The 19,223-nt window shown below is 33.8% G+C and overlaps 1 protein-coding gene across 2 annotated transcripts in view; it reads left to right on the top strand.

The window, feature by feature from the left end:
- The window catches only part of TDRD3 (tudor domain containing 3), a 211,316-nt gene that overhangs the window by 93,911 nt on the left and 98,182 nt on the right, over positions 1-19,223 (top strand). For both annotated transcript variants that reach the window (XM_073212542.1, XM_073212543.1), the window contains exon 3: positions 2,891-2,956. In XM_073212542.1, coding sequence (XP_073068643.1) covers positions 2,891-2,956 — 66 coding nt within the window. The remainder of the gene's footprint in view (positions 1-2,890; positions 2,957-19,223) is intronic.

The following is a 19,223-nucleotide window of genomic DNA, read 5'->3' as shown; positions in this document are numbered from 1 at the left end:
CTAGTGTAGTTCCCAGGGAAGGAGCTTGGCCATGCCACTCAGTGCTCAGGATGCACACTGCCTCTGTGATGGCTCCCTGCAAAATAAATACGAAATGCTTTTTTTGCTTTCTGCCTTTCTTTGCAAAAGTGAAAATTCTCTTCAAATATCTATCAGTGAAAACAGGTACTAATGTAGGCACTTCTGTAAAAAAGAAGTGGTATAATGCAAATTCTCGAAAAGCAGGGGATAACCGTACAGTGTTTTCTCCCCAGGGAGGTCCACTGGACACTAGCACCCAAGGCTTCTATTAGACTGCACTTGAGGATATTCTCTGCCTAACATGAAACACAATTCTAGATTCCTCCCCGCAAAAAAGCAGTTGTCATATTAGTTAACTACAGTTTTCAGTGAATCAAAGTTTAGGATTTTAGTCTAGTGCTCATTTCTACTTTATATTGATGCCTCATTTTAGTTTAAATTAAATTTTATAACTGATAAAAAACAAAATGAGATATCATGGTATATCATGAAATTTATGTGTATACATTGAACAACACAGGGTTGAACTACACAGGTCCACTTATTTACATGGAGATTTTTTTTCAACAAATACATTGGAAAAGTTTTTGGAGATTTGCAACAATTTGAGAATACATCTCTCTATCTTTATTTTAAGAATACTGTACATAATACATACACAAAATATGTGTTAATTGACTGTTTATGTTATTGGTAATGCTTCCAGTCAACAATAGGCTACTGGTAGTTAAGTTTTGGGGGAGTCAAAAGTTATGCATAGAGTTTTAAATACATGAGGGGTCAGCATTTCTAATCCCAGTGTTCTTCAAGGATCAACTGTATTCTGTTTCTCATACATATTTAAATATGTCAGCTTTTGAGTGACTTCAAAATAATGCCTATGTTTTTATGAGCTGTTAGTTGTATTATTGACTTAGTGGTTATACATGTTCAGATGGCAGCAAAATGTGCATGTTTTATATTCACTAAAAACAAACATGATAGCTAACATTCATTAAATGCTTACTTTTTGTAATTCATTGTGCTAGGTGCTTCACATGTATTAATATTTAATGTTGAGTCCAAATACAGGAAAGCCTAGTATAAGAAAGTATTTTTTTCCCATATGCTACTCAGTATTTTCAAAGTGAAAAGGAATGCACCTTGAAGTATGGTTCATACTTTTTTCACTCTCTTATTGGAGGCTGCAAAAGGATAAATCTAAAAAAGCATTGTTACCCAAGTACTTGGATTTAGGGTTCAGTTTGCCTGGCAGTTCTATTTGGTGAATTTTAGTTGAGGACTAGTGTAGTTCCCAGGGAAGGAGCTTGGCCATGCCACTCAGTGCTCAGGATGCACACTGCCTCTGTGATGGCTCCCTGCAAAATAAATACAGAATGCTTTTTTTGCTTTCTGCCTTTCTTTGCAAAAGTGAAAATCCTCTTCAAATATCTATCAGTGAAAACAGGTACTAATGTAGGTACTTCTGTAAAAAAGAAGTGGTATGATGCAAATTCTCGAAAAGCAGGGGATAACCGTACAGTGTTTTCTCCCCAGGGAGGTCCATTGGACGCTAGCACCCAAGGCTTCTATTAGACTGCACTTGAGGATATTCTCTACCTAACATGAAACACAATTCTTGCATTACATTGAGAAGTTATGAATCATGGTTGTAAAAGACTGGTAATATCAGGGGGGGGGTTGTATAACTTACATGCCTGTTTATTAAGCTTATCACATATGGATATTTCACTAACAGGATATTCTATTATTGTAGGTGGTCAAAGAAGACAATCCTACTTCTCTATATGTATTCATTTCATATTACAATAATTTTAATCATCTAGTGTTTTTTCCTTAGGTCCAACACAAATTTCTCCTTTCTAATTTATGTGATTAAATGAACTCCAAGTCTGCTTTCTTTTATTTTGTTCATAAGGTGATGAAGAGCTACTATTCACTATATTTTAAGAAATAATAGTACAATAAAAATATAGTTACTAATGTAGTCTTAAAGTCTCAGTCACCAAGGTGATTTTTTAGGTTAAAGAATTAGGCATTTTTCATGAGTATTGATAGTTTTCCTCTGAACAAATTTCTTATCATTCCTTTAATTTTCATTTCCTAAAGATGACAAAAACCCTTAAAAGTCCTGCTTTTAAAAATGTGAACTGTGTAGTTGAAGTTTTGTTTTTATGTCAGAAATGCTCTGACATTAGGTTAGTTCTTTAGCTTTCCTTTTTACGTTTTGCTTTGGTTTGCTGAGTAATATGTACCTCTGAATTTTCTTATAGTCATTTGTTAATCAACTTTGATTTCTGTAATTTGTTTAAGCAAATAAAATAGATTTTTACAGCAATAAAGTCTTACTATAACTTCTTGCTATTGCAGTAGTAGTACTCCTTAGGATACTTGAGATTACATACCTTTGCTATGTTTTGGGTACCACAGCATATAGAGTATGTCTTCATGTTTGCTTGTTAAGGTTATGGAGGACTCAGTTGTCATAAATACATTCTGTTTATATAAAAGTAGTCATTTAGTTTTGGATTGTGGCATTAATTTTTAGTAAGACTATAGTTTAAATAAAATCAAAGTCTTAGAGTTTAATAGAGAAGATTTAGTAAGTTAAAAGGTTACTTAAAGAAATATGAGCAGAATTAGGGCCTTACGTATTACTGCTCCACTTACTGTGCACTTTAAACAGTGTATGTATGGAATGGAGTTATTCAAAAAGATTGATTGTATGTATAGATCTCTAATCATCCAAAAGATATTTGTTTAAATTTTGTTCCACAAACCTTAAGTAATTTCATCTTTTATTTGTAAGAGTAGATTTAGATTTACTTTTCTCTGTAATTATATTTTAATAATAATATTTTTATTTTAGACAGACTTGAGAACAATTGGCAAGAAATTTCTCCCCAGTGACATCAATGGTGGAAAAGTAGAAAAGGTAAAAAAAAAAACATTAACTTCCTAAATTATGGTAACTATAATAAATATGAACATCTACTAAATTACTGGAATCATTTTTCATCAATAAAGACTGTAATTTCAAAATAGTTGGGAGGTGAAGAGGTCACAGAGTCCATTGTTATAGTGACTTCTTGTACACAAGGAAAATTACTAAGACTTAAACTTTAAACTTTTGATGCTTTTCAACATTAAAAAAAAGAAAACCTTTTCTTTTAGAAGTTATAATTATGGCACACTTGTATGTTAGACTTACCAGATATTATTGGAACTTAGTACAAAGACCTGTTTGTACATTTTTATTTTAGTTTCCTGTTACCGTGTTTATTTAATGAATTTATTAACATAAAAGTATAAGATTATGAGAGAATATTAAGTGCAAAGTCATGCATTTGAATTGGTTAATGTTGTCATTTTGCATTATATATAATATATATTCATGTTACAAATTTTTTTCAGTGATCCTTTAAAATACAAGGATTTAATTTTTAGATATCAACTAGACATTCTTTTACTTCTTATTAATTTATATTCCATTTCTTCTTTTTATTTGGAAATACATGTAAATCACATCAGCCAATAACTTTATACATACTATTAGTCACTTTTTGAACTGTTAAGGAATATCATTATCTATAATTAAATAAATACTTTCAGCCTGTATGTTTTGTGTTTGAATAGATATTCTTATCATTTTAACACTCAGATATTTAAAATAGTTACCACATCTTCAGATATTTTAAATTTTAGATAATTTTAAAAGGGCTATACTATAATAACATTTTCCACATTTTCTAAATTAGTCAGTTTAGCTGGAGAGAACCATGAGAGTTTCTAATCTACTCTGTTTTTAAGATAGATACTCAGAGATGTTCTATAAACTCAGCAATTCATTTTAATGTTTTATAACACTCTGTGCCAGCAAACTTTAATTATATTTTAACCTACATTTCTTATGCTGCAACTTAAAGTCCATAATGTCTTTTTATCTCCCCCCAGGGGAAATGGAGAACATCTGGTTTCCTTCCCTTGTGAATAATTCTTCATATACTTAAAGACTTGTAAATGTCACTGCTACAGGTTTCTATTTGGGAAAGCCAAATATCTTGGTTCCTTTGTTTATTCTCAGTCTTAAGCTTTTCATTTGACTTCATTGTTCTTAGAGCACTCTCCGGTTTCTTTACATTTCTTTTTTTGGTGGTGGTAGTAGTTCTCAGACTTAAGTCTTCACCAGAATCACTCTGAGGCCTGGCTGAAACACAGATTACCAGCCCCCATCTGTGCACCGCCCCCACCCCTAAGTTTCTGAGTCCATCGAATGGCGATAGAGCCTGGTAATTTGCATTTTGAACAAGTTTCTATGGGATATTGATTCTGCTGGTCCAGAAACATACTTAGAAAATGTAACAGTATAGCCTCCTGCAGGGCAGCAATCTTGGACAGGTCTGATGAATGCAACAATTCTTTACAGGAAAAGTAACATCAAAGCACTGTCTGTGTATCCTTACACAAGTTTAAGAAAATTTTGAAACTTTCTGGATTACTGGTTTTCCATTTAAGAGAACCCACATCTACTGTATTAGTTCAAGAGGATGGTGCTGATGAGAATTTGTGTCCTCCACCTTCTCAGAGCATTTTTGTTTCAAAATGTTTGCACATTATTCTCTTTAAGATTTCCTTTGAATGTATCCAACGATAAAAACAACTCAAAATCCTTAGATATAGAATTTTTCTGTGCCAAATTTTATATTTTAAAATACTCTTAATACTAAAATATTCTTAATGCTAATGTGATTTTAGTTTATACATAAAATGAGAAGATATAAAATAAGCCCTTTCGCATGAAGCAGAAATTGAGCTGGATACTCCCTTTCTGCACTTCCTTTATGATTATATTTTTCCTTTCATTACCTATTTCTAATACCAAATGTAATTCTCTTCACAGTATCAATGAAGATGTTTTGAAAAACAATTCTAATAGAAATTTCAAAAGCTAACTCATAGAAATGGCATATTTTATATTTGCCTTTAGTTAAAACTCCATATATTATATAAAAATATAACTATTTTTAAGCTAAAGTAAATGTTTAAGTATATTTTTGACATGAATTATTTGTGCTTCTTCATAAAATAAGACTAATGCAAGAAAGTACTTTGTTCTGCCTTTATTGAAATGTTTATTAACAATCATTTTACCATTTTAATGGTTGCCGAATCATGAAGACATGGCTACAGTCACTAAAAAATAACTTTTATAGTTCTTGTTTAAAACAGATTTTGCTTTAATCCATTCATTAAATAATGGGCAATATTTAGTAAGCAGTGCATTTGAATAAATAATCTATTCCTTGAATATGTCAGATTTTGGTATAAAATATTTCTAGTTTTCTTTTGTATTAAAATAGAATGAATGAAAGAAAGAAAGAGCTAGGTCACCTAGTGATTTTCCAAATGGATCATACTAGAAACTAATTTTCTAAAAATTAATGTAGACAAAAACTTAAAATATGAGGTAGTCTAGCTGTTCCAGGGAGCTGAGGCATGCTTGTGATGTGTTTCAGAAAGGGTGTCCAGGAAGCAGATAAAATGATAAGGGCTGGAAAAATATACATTTTAGAATGATTCCTGCTTTTTTAGGACACCTTAAAATCCTGAGTCTCCTGCTTATTAGGTTTTGTGACTTCTGGTAAGTTATTTAATCTTGCTACAGTTTAATTGCCTTATCATTCAACTATTACTCCCCTTATGACATTAAAGAATTAAATAAAATAGTGCACATAAAAGTACTAAACTTAGTGCAATGCATCTGGCAAGCTTGGAGTATTATGAGCAATTTAGGATGATACTTTTGTCCTGGAGATCTAAAAATGCATCTTACTAACATCTATTGGGGATCAAAGTCATGAAAAAAAGAAAACTATACTTACTGTAAAACTGTTCAATATTTTTCACATTCTTTCCTAAGCTTGATATTTTGCTGTAGTTATTTTCATGGCTTTAGACTGTGAACTAAGGTGTACAAGTTAATTATAAAATATAGGTTAATATAAAAACACTGTTCAGTCCAGCTATGCAATAATCTTATACTTTACTGTGGAACCAACAGAAATGGGTTTCAGTTCTGTATTTATTTTTTCCACCCAAGTTTTAGAACTGACAGGTTGTATATGCCTTTTAAATATGAAACAGTGATTTAAAGACCTCATTTTCCAAATGTGACCGTCTCAAAGCTTCAGCAATAACATCATCAACCACAAGATGGCTTCACTGCCTTATAAATTCATAGTGAATGGCCTCACACTTAGACGGTCTAGAAATTAGATACTTTTAAAATAATTGGAAAGAGTTTCAAGTTTAAATATAAATAGAATTTTATCATGAAACATGATAAAATATATTAATTTATTCTGTATGAAATAATACAATTTACCAGTATTCCTTTTAGTAAGTTATTAAAATTGAACAGGTGCTTTTATTTTTCAGAATAATGGATTACTAAAACCCTGATTTTACATGTTTTATTTACAAGTGCTTATTGGTAATTATTTATAGGACTTCTGTGAACTTTAAAAATGGCTTCACACAACAATATGTATTTAGACAGATATTCTTCTGATAATTAAAAACAAACTGTTAGCCTTACTTTTTTTGTCTTTTTATTCAAATTCTGTGAGAGAACAAAAAACTGGAGATGAAGGACAGAGATACAGAAATACGCAAATGACACATTCTAAGTATTACTTTTGACTAGGAGTCCCCCAGTGCTTACCTTGTATTTCATTTGCTATAATTCCTCCAAATGATTAAGAGAAATTATGTCTGTGCTGTTACTTCGATGTATAAATTGAAGCTTTTTACAAGAAATCCCAAGTTTGGGAAAAACCTAGTAAATATATTGGCTATTTCTCAATTAATAGGCATTTATATTACCCTGTGTTTAAAATTTCCAAGCGATAGGAACTTTTAGATCTTCTGGTAAATATACTACTGTATTTATGATTCAGAAAGTTTTTCTTTTATTATCATTTATTGGTTTTTAATTTTTTTTATTTAAGTATTGTTGATATACAATCTTATATTGGTTTTCAAATATACAACACAGTAGTTCAACAGTTAATCATATTATTAAATCCTTACTCCATCTAGTGCAGTTACTATCTGTAAACATGGAAACATATTACAGAATCACTGACTATATTCTCCGTGCTGTACTACTATCCCTGTGACCAATTTATGTTATGATTAAGAATTTTTGTGCCCATTTATTCCCCTTACCCTCTCTACACCCAACCCCAAGTACTCCCCCATGGTAACCACTAATCACTTCTCAGTGTCTATGAGTTTACTGCTGTTTTGTTCATCTGTTTTGCTTTGTTTTTATACTCCACAAATAAGTCAAGTAATATGGTATTTGTCTTTCTTCCCCTGTTATTTCACTGAGCATAATACTCTCTAGATCAATCCTTGTTGTGAATGGCAGGATTTCTTTTCTTTTTGAGTCTGAATAATATTCCATTGTATGTATGTACCACCTCTTGTTTATCCATTCATCTACTGATGGACACTTAGGTTGTTTCCATATCTTGGCTATTGCAAATAGTGCAGTGATAAACATAGGAGTGCATATGTCTTTTCGAATTAGGGATTTTGTTGTCTTCTGGTAAATTCCTAGGAGTAGAACTACTGGGCCAAATGGTATTTCTGTTTTTAGTTTTTTGAGGCACCTCCATATTGCTTTCCACAATGGTTGAACTAGTTGACATTCCTAACAACAGTGTCAGAGGGTTTCTATTTCTCCATATCCTCACCAACACTTATTATATTTTGTCTTTTGGGTAGTGGCTTGACAAACAGGTGTTTGTCTTGATTTGCATTTCCCTGATGATTAGTGATGTGGAGCATCTTTTCATGTGCCTATTGGCCAACCATATTTCTTCTTTGAAGAAGTGTCTGTTCAGGTCCTCTGCCCATTTTTAAATTGGGTTATTTGTTGTTTTTTTTTCATGTTGTCAAGTATAACCTCTTTATATATTTTGGATGTTAACCCCTTATTGGATAAATCATTTACAGATATATTTTCCTATACTGAAGGTTGTTGCCTTTTTGTTCAGCTGATGGTGTCCTTTGTTGTACAGAAGGTTTTTAGTTTGATGTAGTTGTACTTGTTCATTTTTTATTTTGTTTCCCCTGCCTGAGGAGATGTGTCCAGGAAAAAAATGCACATACTTATGTTCAAGAAATTTTTGCTTATGTTTTCTTCTAAGAGTTTTGTGGTTTCATGTCTTACATTCAGGTCTTTAATCCATTTTGAGTTTAATTTTGTGTATGGAGTTAGACACTAATCCAGTTTCATTTTCTTGTATGTAGCTGTCCAATTTTCCCAACACCTGTTATGAAAGAGACTCTCTTTTCTCCATTATATATTCATGACTCCTTTATCATATTAATTGACCATATGTGTGTGGGTTTATGTCTGGGCTCTATTCTGTTTCATTGATCTATGGGTCTGTTCTTGTGCTAGTACCATACTAGTTTGATAACTGTAGCTTTCTAGCATAGCTTGAAGTCAGGTAATGTAATGCTCCAACTTTGTTCTTTCTCAGGATTGCTTTGGCTATTCGGGGTCTTTTGTGGTTTCATATGAAATTTAGAACTGTTTGTTCTAGTTCATTGAAAAATGCTGTTGGTATTTTGGTAGGGATTGCATTGAATTTGTAAATTGCTTTGGGAAGGATGGCCATTTTGACAGTAGTAATTCTTCCTATCCATGAGCATAGGATAGGTTTCCATTTACTTGTGTCTTTAATTTCTCTTATGAGTGTCTCCCAGTTTCCAGAGTACAGGACTTTCACCTCCTCAGTTAGGTTTATTCCTAGGTATTTTATTCTTTAAGATGCAATTGCAAGTAGAATTATTTTCCTGATTTTTCTTTCTGCTGATTTGTTGTTAGTTTGTAGGAATACAATAAATTTATGTATGTTAATTTTGTATCCTGCTTCTTTGCTGAATTCAGTTATTAGTTCTAATAATTCTCTGGTGGAGTCTTTAGAGTTTCTATGTATATCATGTCATCTGCAAATAGTGACAGTTTAACTTCTTCCTTACCAATTTGGATGCCTTTTATCTCTTTGTCTTATCTGATTGCCATGGCTAGGACCTCCAATACTATGTTGAATAAGAGTGGTAAGAGTAGATATCCTATCTTGTTCCTGATATTAGAGGAAAAACTTTCAGCATTTTGTCTTTGAGTATGATGTTAGCTGTGAATTTGTATATGGCCTTTATTATGTTGAGGTATGTACTCTCTATACATATTTTGCTGAGAGTTTTTTTTATCATGAATGGATGTTGAGTTTTGTCAAATGGTTTGAGATGATCATTGATTTTGTCCTTTTTGTTGATGTAGTGTATGATATTGATTGACATACAAATATACCATCCTTGAATCCCTGGAATAAATCACACTTGGTCATGATGGATGATAATTTTCTTGAATTTGCTTTGTAATATTTTGTGGAGGATATTTTTTTCAATTTAATTTAATTTAATTTATTTTTTTGGTATCATTAATATACACTTACATGAACAACATTGTGGTTATTAGATTCCCCCCATTATTAAGTTCCCACCATGTACCCCATTACAGTCACTGTCCATCAGCATAGTAAGATGCTGCAGAATCATTTCTTGTCTTCTCTGTGCTATACTGCCTTCCCCGTGTCCCCCCACACATTATGTTTGCTAATTGTAATGCCCCTTTTTCCTCTTGTCCCTCCATTCCCACCCATCCTCCCCAGTCCCTTTCCCTTTAGTAACTGTTAGTCCATTCTTGGTTCTGTGAGTCTGCTGCTGTTTTGTTCCTTCAGTTTTTTCTATGTTCTTATGCTCCACGGATAAGTGAAATCATTTGATACTTGTCTTTCTCTGCCTGGCTTATTTCACTGAGCATAATACCCTCTAGTTCCATCCATGTTGTTGCAAATGGTAGGATTTGTTTTCTTCTTATGGCTGAATAATATTCCATTGTGTATATGTACCACATCTTCTTTATCCATTCATCTACTGATGGACACTTAGGTTGCTTCCATTTCTTGGCTGTTGTAAATAGTGCTGCGATAAACATGGTGCATATATCTTTTTCAAATTGGGCTCCTGCATTCTTAGGGTAAATTCCTAGGAGGGGAATTCCTGGGTCAAATGGTATATCTATTTTGAGCTTTTTGAGGAACCTCCATACTGCTTTCCACAAAGGTTAAAGTAATTTACATTCCCACCAGCAGTGTAGGAGGGTTCCCCTTTCTCCACATCCTCGCCAGCATTTGTTGTTGTTTGTCTTTTTGATGCTGTCCATCAGCATCAAACTGATGCTAACTGGTGTGAGGTGATATCTCATTTTGATTTTAATTTGAATTTCTCTGATGATTAGTGATGTGGAGCATCTTTTCATGTGTCTGTTGGCCATCTGAATTTCTTCTTTGGAGAACTGTCTGTTCAGATCCTCTATCCATTTGTTAATTGGGTTATTTGCTTTTTGTTTGTTGAGGTACATGAGCTCTTTGTACATTTTGGATGTCAACCTATTATCGGATATGTCATTTATGAATATATTCTTCCATACTGTAGGAATGCCTTTTTGTTCTGCTGATGGTGTCCTTTGCCGTACAGAAGCTTTTAAATTTGATATAGTCCCACTTGTTCATTTTTGCTTTTGTTTCTCTTTCCTGTGGAGATATGTTCATGAAGAAGTTGCTCATGTTTATATTCAAGAGAGTTTTGCCTGTATTTTCTTGTAAGACTTTTATGGTTTCATGACTTACATTCAGGTCTTTGATCCATTTCAAGTTTACTTTTGTGTATGGAGTTAGGCAGTAATCCAGTTTCATTCTCTTACATGTAGCTGTCCTGTTTGCCAACACCAGCTATTGAAGAGGCTGCCATTTCCCCATTGTATATCATGGCTCCTTTATCATATATTAATTGACTATATATGCTTGGGTTAGTATCTGGAGTCTCTATTCTGTTCCACTGGTCTGTGGCTCTGTTCTTGTGCCAGTACCAAATTGCCTTGATTACTGTGGCTTTGTAGTAGAGCTTAAAGTTGGGAAGCGAGATCTCCCCTGCTTTATTCTTCCTTCTCGGGAGTACTTTGGCTCTTTGGGGTCTTTTATGGTTCCATATGAATTTTAGAACTATTTGTTCCAGTTTGTTGAAGAATGCTATAGGTATTTTGATAGGGATTGCATTGAATCTGTAGATTGCTTTAGGCAGGATGGCCATTTTAACAATATTAATTCTTTCTACCCAAGAGTATGGGATGAATTTACGTTTATTAGTATCCTCTTTAGTTTCTTTTAGGAGTGTCTTGTAGTTTTCAGGGCATAGGTCCTTCATTTCCTTAGTTAGGTTTATTCCTAGGTATTTCACTCTTTTTGATGCAATTGTGAATGGAATTGTTTTCCTGATTTCTCTTTCTGCTAGTTCATTGTTAGTGTATAGGAATGCAACAGATTTCTGTGTATTAATTTTGTATCTTGCAACTCTGCTGAATTCAGATATTAGTTCTAGTAGTTTTGGAGTGGGTTTTTTTGTATACAATATCATGTCATCTGCAAACAGGAACAGTTTGACTTCTTCTTTACCAATCTGGATGCCTTTTATTTCTTTGTGTTGTCTGTCAAGGATTTTTGTGTCTGTGTTTATGAGTGATATTGGTCTATAATTTCCTTTTTTTTAGTGTTTTTGTCTTATTTTGGTACTAGAGTGATTCTGGCCTCAGAATGAATTTAGAAGTGTTCCCTCCTCTTCTACTTTTTGGAATTCTTTAAGGGTGAGTATTTGCTCCTCTTGAAATGTTTGGTAGAATACAGCTGCGAAGCTATCTGACCCTGGATTTTTGTTTGTTGGGATTTTTTTGATTATCAGTTCGATTTCATTGCTGGTAATTGGTCTGTTCAGATTTTCTATTTCTTCCTGGGTCAATCTGGGAAGGTTGTATTTTTCTAGCAATTTGTCCATTTCTTCTAGGTTGTCCAATAGATTGGTATATAATTTTTATAGTATTCTCTAATAATTGTTTGTGTTTCTGTGGTATCCGTTGTGACTATTCCTTCTTCATTTCTGATTTTGTTTATTTGTATGCACTTATTTTTTTCGTGATAATTATGGTAAGGGTTTCTTTTGTTCAGTTTCTCAAAGAACCAGCTTTTGATTTCATTGATTTTTTTTCTACTGTTTTATTATCCATTTTATTTATTTCTGCTCTGATCTTTATTGTGTCCCTCCTGCTAACTTTGGGTTTTATTTGTTCTTCTTTTTCTAGTTTCTTTAGTTGTGAGTTTAGACTGTTTATTTGGTATTGTTCTTATTTCTTTACGTAAGCCTGTATTGCTATGTACTTTCCTCTTAGAACTGCCTTTGCTACCTCCCACAGATTTTGGGTTGTTGTGTTATTGTTTTCATTTGTCTCCATGTATTAATTGATTTCTGTTTAAATTTATCCATTGATGCATTGATTATTTAGCAGCATGTTGTTTAGCCTTCATGTGTTTATAAGTCTTTTTGTTTTCTTTGTGTAATTTATTTCTATTTTCCTAGCATTGTGAGCTGAGAAGCTGCTTTACATTGACACAATTTCAATCTTTTTAAAATTTATTGAGGCTCTTCTTGTGGCCTAGTATGTGATGTATTCTGGAGAACATTCCATGTATGCTTGAGAAAAATTTGTATTTTTGCTTCTTTTGGGTAGAATGTTAGGTAGATAGCCATCAAGACCGTCTTATGTAATGTATTGTTCAGTGCTTCTGTTTTCTTATTTATTTTCTGTCTGGTTGATTTGTCTATTGATGTGAGTGGTGTGTTGAAGTCTCCTAAAATGAAGGTGTTGCAATCTGTTTCCCCCTTTAATTCTTTTAGTATTGTTTTACATATTTAGGTGCTTCTATATTGTATACATAGATATTTATAATGGTTATCTCCTCTTGTAGGACTGATCCCTTTGTTATTATGTAATGTCCTGCTGTGTCTCTTACTTTCTTTGTTTTGAAATCTATTTTGTCTGATATAAGCTACTGTTGCTTTTTTCTATTGTTTGCATGGAATATCTTTCCATCCCTTCACTTTTAGTCTGTGTATGTCTTTGTGCATGACATGAGTTTTTTGAAAGCAACATATAGATGGGTTTTGTTTTTTATCCATTCTGCCACTCTGTGTTTTTGATTTGTGCATTCAGTCCATTTACATTTGAGGTGATTATTAATAGATATATACTTACTGTCATTTTATTAATTTTTTTGTTTTTACATCTCCCCTCTGTTCCTTTCTACCTCTCTTATGCTTTTCTCTTTCTATTTGATGGTTTTCTTAGTGTTGTGTTGGATTCCTCTTTTTAAATTTTTTGTTTATATATTATAGGCTTTAGGTTTGTGGTTACCATAACATTCGAGGAGAGCTTCCTGACTACATAACAGTCTATCTTATGTTGAAGGTTGCTCTATTTCAAACACAATCTAAAAGTACTTTTTTCTTTCTCTCTTTCTTCTCTACACTTTATGTATCATATGTCATGGTCTGCACTTTTTATTTATTCCTTGACTGATTTTGTGCATAGTTTGTTTTACTACTTTTGTTTTAATTTCATACTTGCTTTGTAAGTAATTTTTGTAGTACCATTACTGAGACTTTATTTTCACTGCTATGAACTATTTAAGCTTAAGAATATTTCCAGGTACAGAAGTCCCTTTTACATATCCTGTAATGCTGGTTTAGTGGTTATAAATTCCTTTGGCCTTTTTCATCTGGGGAGTGTTTAATCTCTCCTACAATTTTGAATGATAATTTTTCTGGGTAGAGGATTCTTGGTTTAAGGTCCTTGTGTTTCAATATATTAAATATTTTATGCCACTCCCTCCTAGCCTATAAAGTTTCTGCTGAGAATTCTGCTGATAGCCTGATGGGGTTTTCCATATAAGTAATCTTTTTTCTCTCTCTGGCTACTTTTAATATCCTCTCCTTATCCTTAATATTTGTCATTTGAATTATTATAAGTCTTGGTGTTTTCATCCTGGAGTTCCTTTTGTTAGGGGCTCTCTTACTTCAGTGACCTCAGTGTCTATTTCCTTCCCCAGATTGCAGTAGTTTTCAAAAATTATTTATTCAAAGATACTTTCTATCCCTTTGTCTCTCTCTTCTCCTTCTAGTACCCCTATATTGTGAATATTGTTTGGAGTTGTCACACAGCTCTCTCAGCATTCTTTTATTTCTAGAGATTATTTTTTCCTCTCTGTTCCTCAGGTTCATTGTGTTTCTGTTCCTCAGGTTCATTTTGTTCCTGTTCTCTAATTTCCATCCCATTGATTGTCTTCTCTACTTGCACCAATCTATTATTCATTTCATCCATTGTATATTTCATTTTAGTTATTGTACTTTTCAGCCCTGAGTGGCTCTTTTTCAACTCTTCTCTTTGTTAAAGTCCTCTTTGAGGTTTTCATTTCTTTTCCGGAGATGAGTGAGCATATTTATGACTGATACTTTGAAATCTTTATCAAGAATATTGGTGATCTCCATTTAATTTAGCCCTCTTTCTGGCATCTTACCCTGTAGTTTTGTTTGGAACATATTCCTCTGCCTTCTCATTTTGTCAGGGTTTCTGTGTTTCTTCCTTTGCATTAGATGGATCTGCTATGCTTCCTAGTCTAGAGAGTAATGACTTTATGAGGAAGGCATCCTGTGGTGCCCAGAAGCTCAAGACTCTTTACTCTCGAGTGCCTGGTTCTCCTTTATTGTTGAGCCCTAGTTGTTGCTGGTGAGCTTTTGGCAGGCTGCCTTTCTATCTGTCTGCTGGCAGTGGTCTATCTCAGTCCACTTTGGATGGTAGTTCACCTCATCCAACCCTTTGTGATCCAAGTAGTTGTCCTTGTGATGGGATCATTCTGGTGGGGCCACCTTCTCCCTGCCCTACAGCAATGGTGGCCCTGCTGTTCTAACTGGGTGGGCAGGGTAGTCGTGCTGCTCTGGGGATGTGACATGGCACTGGGATTCATAGGTTCAGGTGCGTGTGGCAGGGTGTGCTGTGGCTTGCTGGTCTGCTGAGAGGAGGAAAGAGCACTCAGAGATGACATCTGCAGCCTCCCCCATTTGGGCTGAGCTGGGATCAAGAAAGCTGGGAAAGCCTCACTCTGCCTACCACCAGGAAAGACGTCCTCTACCAGCCAGGCAGCAAAATCTGACATTGCTGGGTTGAGCAGGTAGGTGGGTGGGTGGGTACACAGGGAAGCCTGGGGCTAAGCTGCCAGGAGGGAGGTGGAGTGTTTGATTTTGTTCCTAGAAGCAAGTGCTTGACCTGTTGGGCCAAGAGAGGGCTGGGGAAGTGTTGTCCATCTTCCCTTTCTCCTACTGAGAGTGCTCCAGCCAGCCCTCAGTCCTCTGGTACCCTTCCCACTGCTGGTAAATTTTTCAAACTTCCACTTCTGTTTTGCGTCTCAGTGGGACAGACTAAGCATGCCTGTCCTCCACACACAGCTGGAGTCTCAACCTCCCAGAGTGCTCCAGCTGTCCCTGGTGTCCTGCTAATCACCAAAACCTAGTGCAATATGGACTCATATTCCCAGAGCAGCTTTGGCCAAGTGTGTAGAGTTTCTGAGCACTTATCCCCACCTTGCTCTGTTCCTCTTCCTCCCGTTTGTGGAGGGAGGGATGGGGGAAGGGTTGGGGTCCCCATGCATCATGGCTTTGCCACTTTACTCTGCTCAAGGTGGTCTTCTCTTCTTCATAGGTATGGATGGTCTGTCCTGCAGTCTTCAGGTCATTTTCAGGTTTAGTTGTATTTGCTGTAGTTTTTTCCCTGGTGTATGTATGGGAGGAGGTTTCCCCTTGCCTTTATACTCCATCTTTTTTCCCCATGTCCTGTTTTTAAGTTTCATAAAATGATAGCATATTGTCTACTATAACACTTTTATCATTCAGTATTGGAGTTCTAACATATGTCCATGTTGAATGTACCTATTATCATTCATTTTCTCTTCTGTACAATATTAAACTATGTAAATAAATCTCAGTTTACTTGCTCATTCTGTTAATAGATATTTAAGTGCTTTTCTTTTTCTTTTGTTTTATAATAGATGCAGTACTTCTAGGAACAAACATGTAGATTTTTCCTGATGCACATGTATAAGAGTTTCTGTAGGGAATATAACCAGGAATTCAATTATTACATGCCAGAATTAAGTCAGTGTTGAATTTATAAGATTGTGCCATATCATTTTTCAACTTGGTTGCACCCATTCATATTACTTTCAGTAAAGTATATGAGATTCCATTTATCCACATCTATTGTAGCACTTGAAATCATCAAAATTTTCTAATCTGGTGGTTGTAAAATATGTTACTCATGTTAGGCTATACTGTTCTCCACCCCACCCCCTATATAAATTTTAGAATCAAATGATCAAGTTTTGATTGAACTTACATTCAACTGCAGATCAGACAATTGACATATTTGTGATATCTTATTATTACCAGTGAAATGCTGGTAAGCTGACTTCTGAGGATAAAAAAGGAAGCCCTGATATGTAGCATTGCCACTTTTGTAGTATAAGGATTCCTGCTATGGCTGATTATAAGCTATTCCCTGAAATCACTGAAACTGAAATTGGGAAGACACATGCATAATAGGTTCTTGTGAGCTGGTGTGAGCTGCCTCTAACACATTCTTGGATGTCACTCTTCCTTTATTTAGTTTATCCATAACATTTTATCATGTGTCTTTTGTAAGCTTTATTCCTGGAATTTTTGTTGTTGTAAATGGAGTTTAAAAGTTTGTTCCCTCTATTATGGCTACACAGCAAGTAATTGATAATTAAGTATCAATCTTAAATTCTGCTACCTTTTACTTAATATTTTTAATAATATATCTGCATATTCTATGTTTTCTCTAAATTTTCCTTTTGTTGACATTTCACATCACACAATTTGTGTACCCTGTTGTATATAGCTTCTTTGAATAAGTGTAATGTTTTTGAGGTTATCAGTGATGTAGCGTGTATACATAGTTTGTTCATATTTACTGCTGAGTGGTATTACATCGCATGAATATACTATGCATATACCACTTATTTCTTTCCATTTGTCAGTTGATGGACATTTAGATTGCTATGTATAGTTCTTTTATTGTTTTTTCATTACCATTGAGTGTGTTTGTGTCATTATTATTCTTTACCTTGTTGATCGACATCTTTACTCTTCACTTCTTGATCAGTCCATTGTTCAGTATCAGTTGTATTATTCTTTGCAAAAAATCAGTGCTAGACTTTGTTAACCCTCTTTATTGTATATTTAGTTCACTATTTCATTATCTTTTACTCTTTTCTTTTTCTACATTATTTAAGTTCATTCTATTATTTTTTCTCAACTTACTAGTTCAACTCATTGATTTCCCTCTTTCTTTTCTAATATAAGCATCTTGAAGTTAGTTAATTTTTTTCCTACCCCTGCTTTAACTTTATCCCAAAAGTTCTTATAATGGGATTTTCATTATCATTCAGTTCTCAGTATTTTCAGTTTATATTAAGATTCTTCTTTGCTAGTTTTAATTATAAAATATTTTTTTTCTTTTTGTTATGGAGTTCTAATATAGTTGTGATCAGATAGTTTGAACTGAATGAGAAATACATTTTGAAAATCTATAGAGGATTACATTATAGCTTGATATATATTTGTATATGTTGTATGTTTTCTTGAAAAGTATATTTGTTCCTAGTTATTAGGTTCACAGTTTTATGTAAATTCTCTAGACTAAGCTTATTATTTTATGTAAGTCTGGGTATGATCATTCCAAATTCTCAAGTCTTTAGAGGCCTAAAAATTTTTTTAAATGATTTTCATGTCTTGTGATGTTTCCTTATGAGTCTTATGATATTTTTTGTAGTTTCATGTTTCTTGATCTTTCTGCTTGGGAATCCTGGGCACCTGAATCAGGAATGCTTTCTTTTAGACGGGTTACCTGGAGCTAGTGGGGTTGCTTCTAATTCACAGTAAGTTAAAGTTCTGGCAAGGTTCCACTTTTCCACTAGCCCAAAGCTGAGGCTTTCAATTGAATGTTACTGCCAGAAGCAAACCTAGAGCTTCTCTGGAGGAAAATCTTCTCCAAATTGAGGCTTACCATATGTACCCTTCATAGATAACATGAGGAATATTCTGAAATTTCTGACATTATTTAAACAGTTCTCTTTTATTCTAGTTATTTTGAGTCTGATACTATCCTTAGGATGGTACAGGGTTTGGCAAATTCATACTTTTTTTTCTTGATTTTTTTCCTGCCCTGCACCATATATTAAAGTGAAATTTTGTTAAAATGATACTAAGAGTTCTTTTGACAGAACAAAGAAGTAGGTAACAAGAAAGAGGACATCATAAATGCTATTTCTTAAAGCTTGTCCTTCATGCCTTTAAAGCAGCTATAGGCAGAACCACTCTTTCTTCTTCCAAGGCAGCTTTCTGGAATCATTTATCTAGTTGTTTGGGTGCTATGGTAGAGATCTGAAGAATCTAGCTAAAAACTTCTTTTGATATGAGTGGATGAAAAAAATGAGTCCCAGGAAATCTTACTGAATCCACTGGAAATGCTTTAAAAGTAGTGATAGAGTAAAGAATGAAATGAATTGTGGTTTTAAATACTTAAAAGGACTGTGGAGGATGAATTTTTTATTCTTTTCATTTTTATTCACTGTACAATAATGATGGAAAATTAATCAGAACTTAATCAAACTCATAGATTCGTTCTGAGTATGTGGCCCTGTTTCCAAAATTGATGGAGAATGCAATGCTTACATTATAGATTGAGAAATTTATTTCTCAAGGAAATTTGTAATATTATTAAAAAGAAATAGCTAGCAGGTATTTCACAGTATCATAGAATGTCTCAACTTAGTTTCTAGAGTGCTTAAAAAAAACCTAAATTTTAACTGTTTATGTAGGGGTAATCAGACTATAGATAACTAGTTCCATGTCATCTAAACCTTGCGTAATCTGAGTGATAAGCAGAAATGCTATTTAATACGATCAATAAAGTAATAAAGTAAACATGTGTTTAAATCTGATATACTGTATCAGTTCCTGTGACTAGTTAGGAGTTAAAATGACAGAGGTGTCCATCTACCAAAGGAGACAAAGGAGAGGAAACAGTGAAGCCTAGATGAGTATGTTTGGCCACAGATAATATTTCTGGCAGATATTTGACATCATTGATTAGAATT

The sequence above is a fragment of the Manis javanica genome, chromosome 9 (genome assembly GCF_040802235.1).
Source record: "Manis javanica isolate MJ-LG chromosome 9, MJ_LKY, whole genome shotgun sequence".
NCBI lineage: Eukaryota > Metazoa > Chordata > Mammalia > Pholidota > Manidae > Manis > Manis javanica.
The sequence above is the reverse complement of the archived record's forward strand: the minus strand, read 5'-3'. Positions and strand labels throughout refer to the sequence as shown.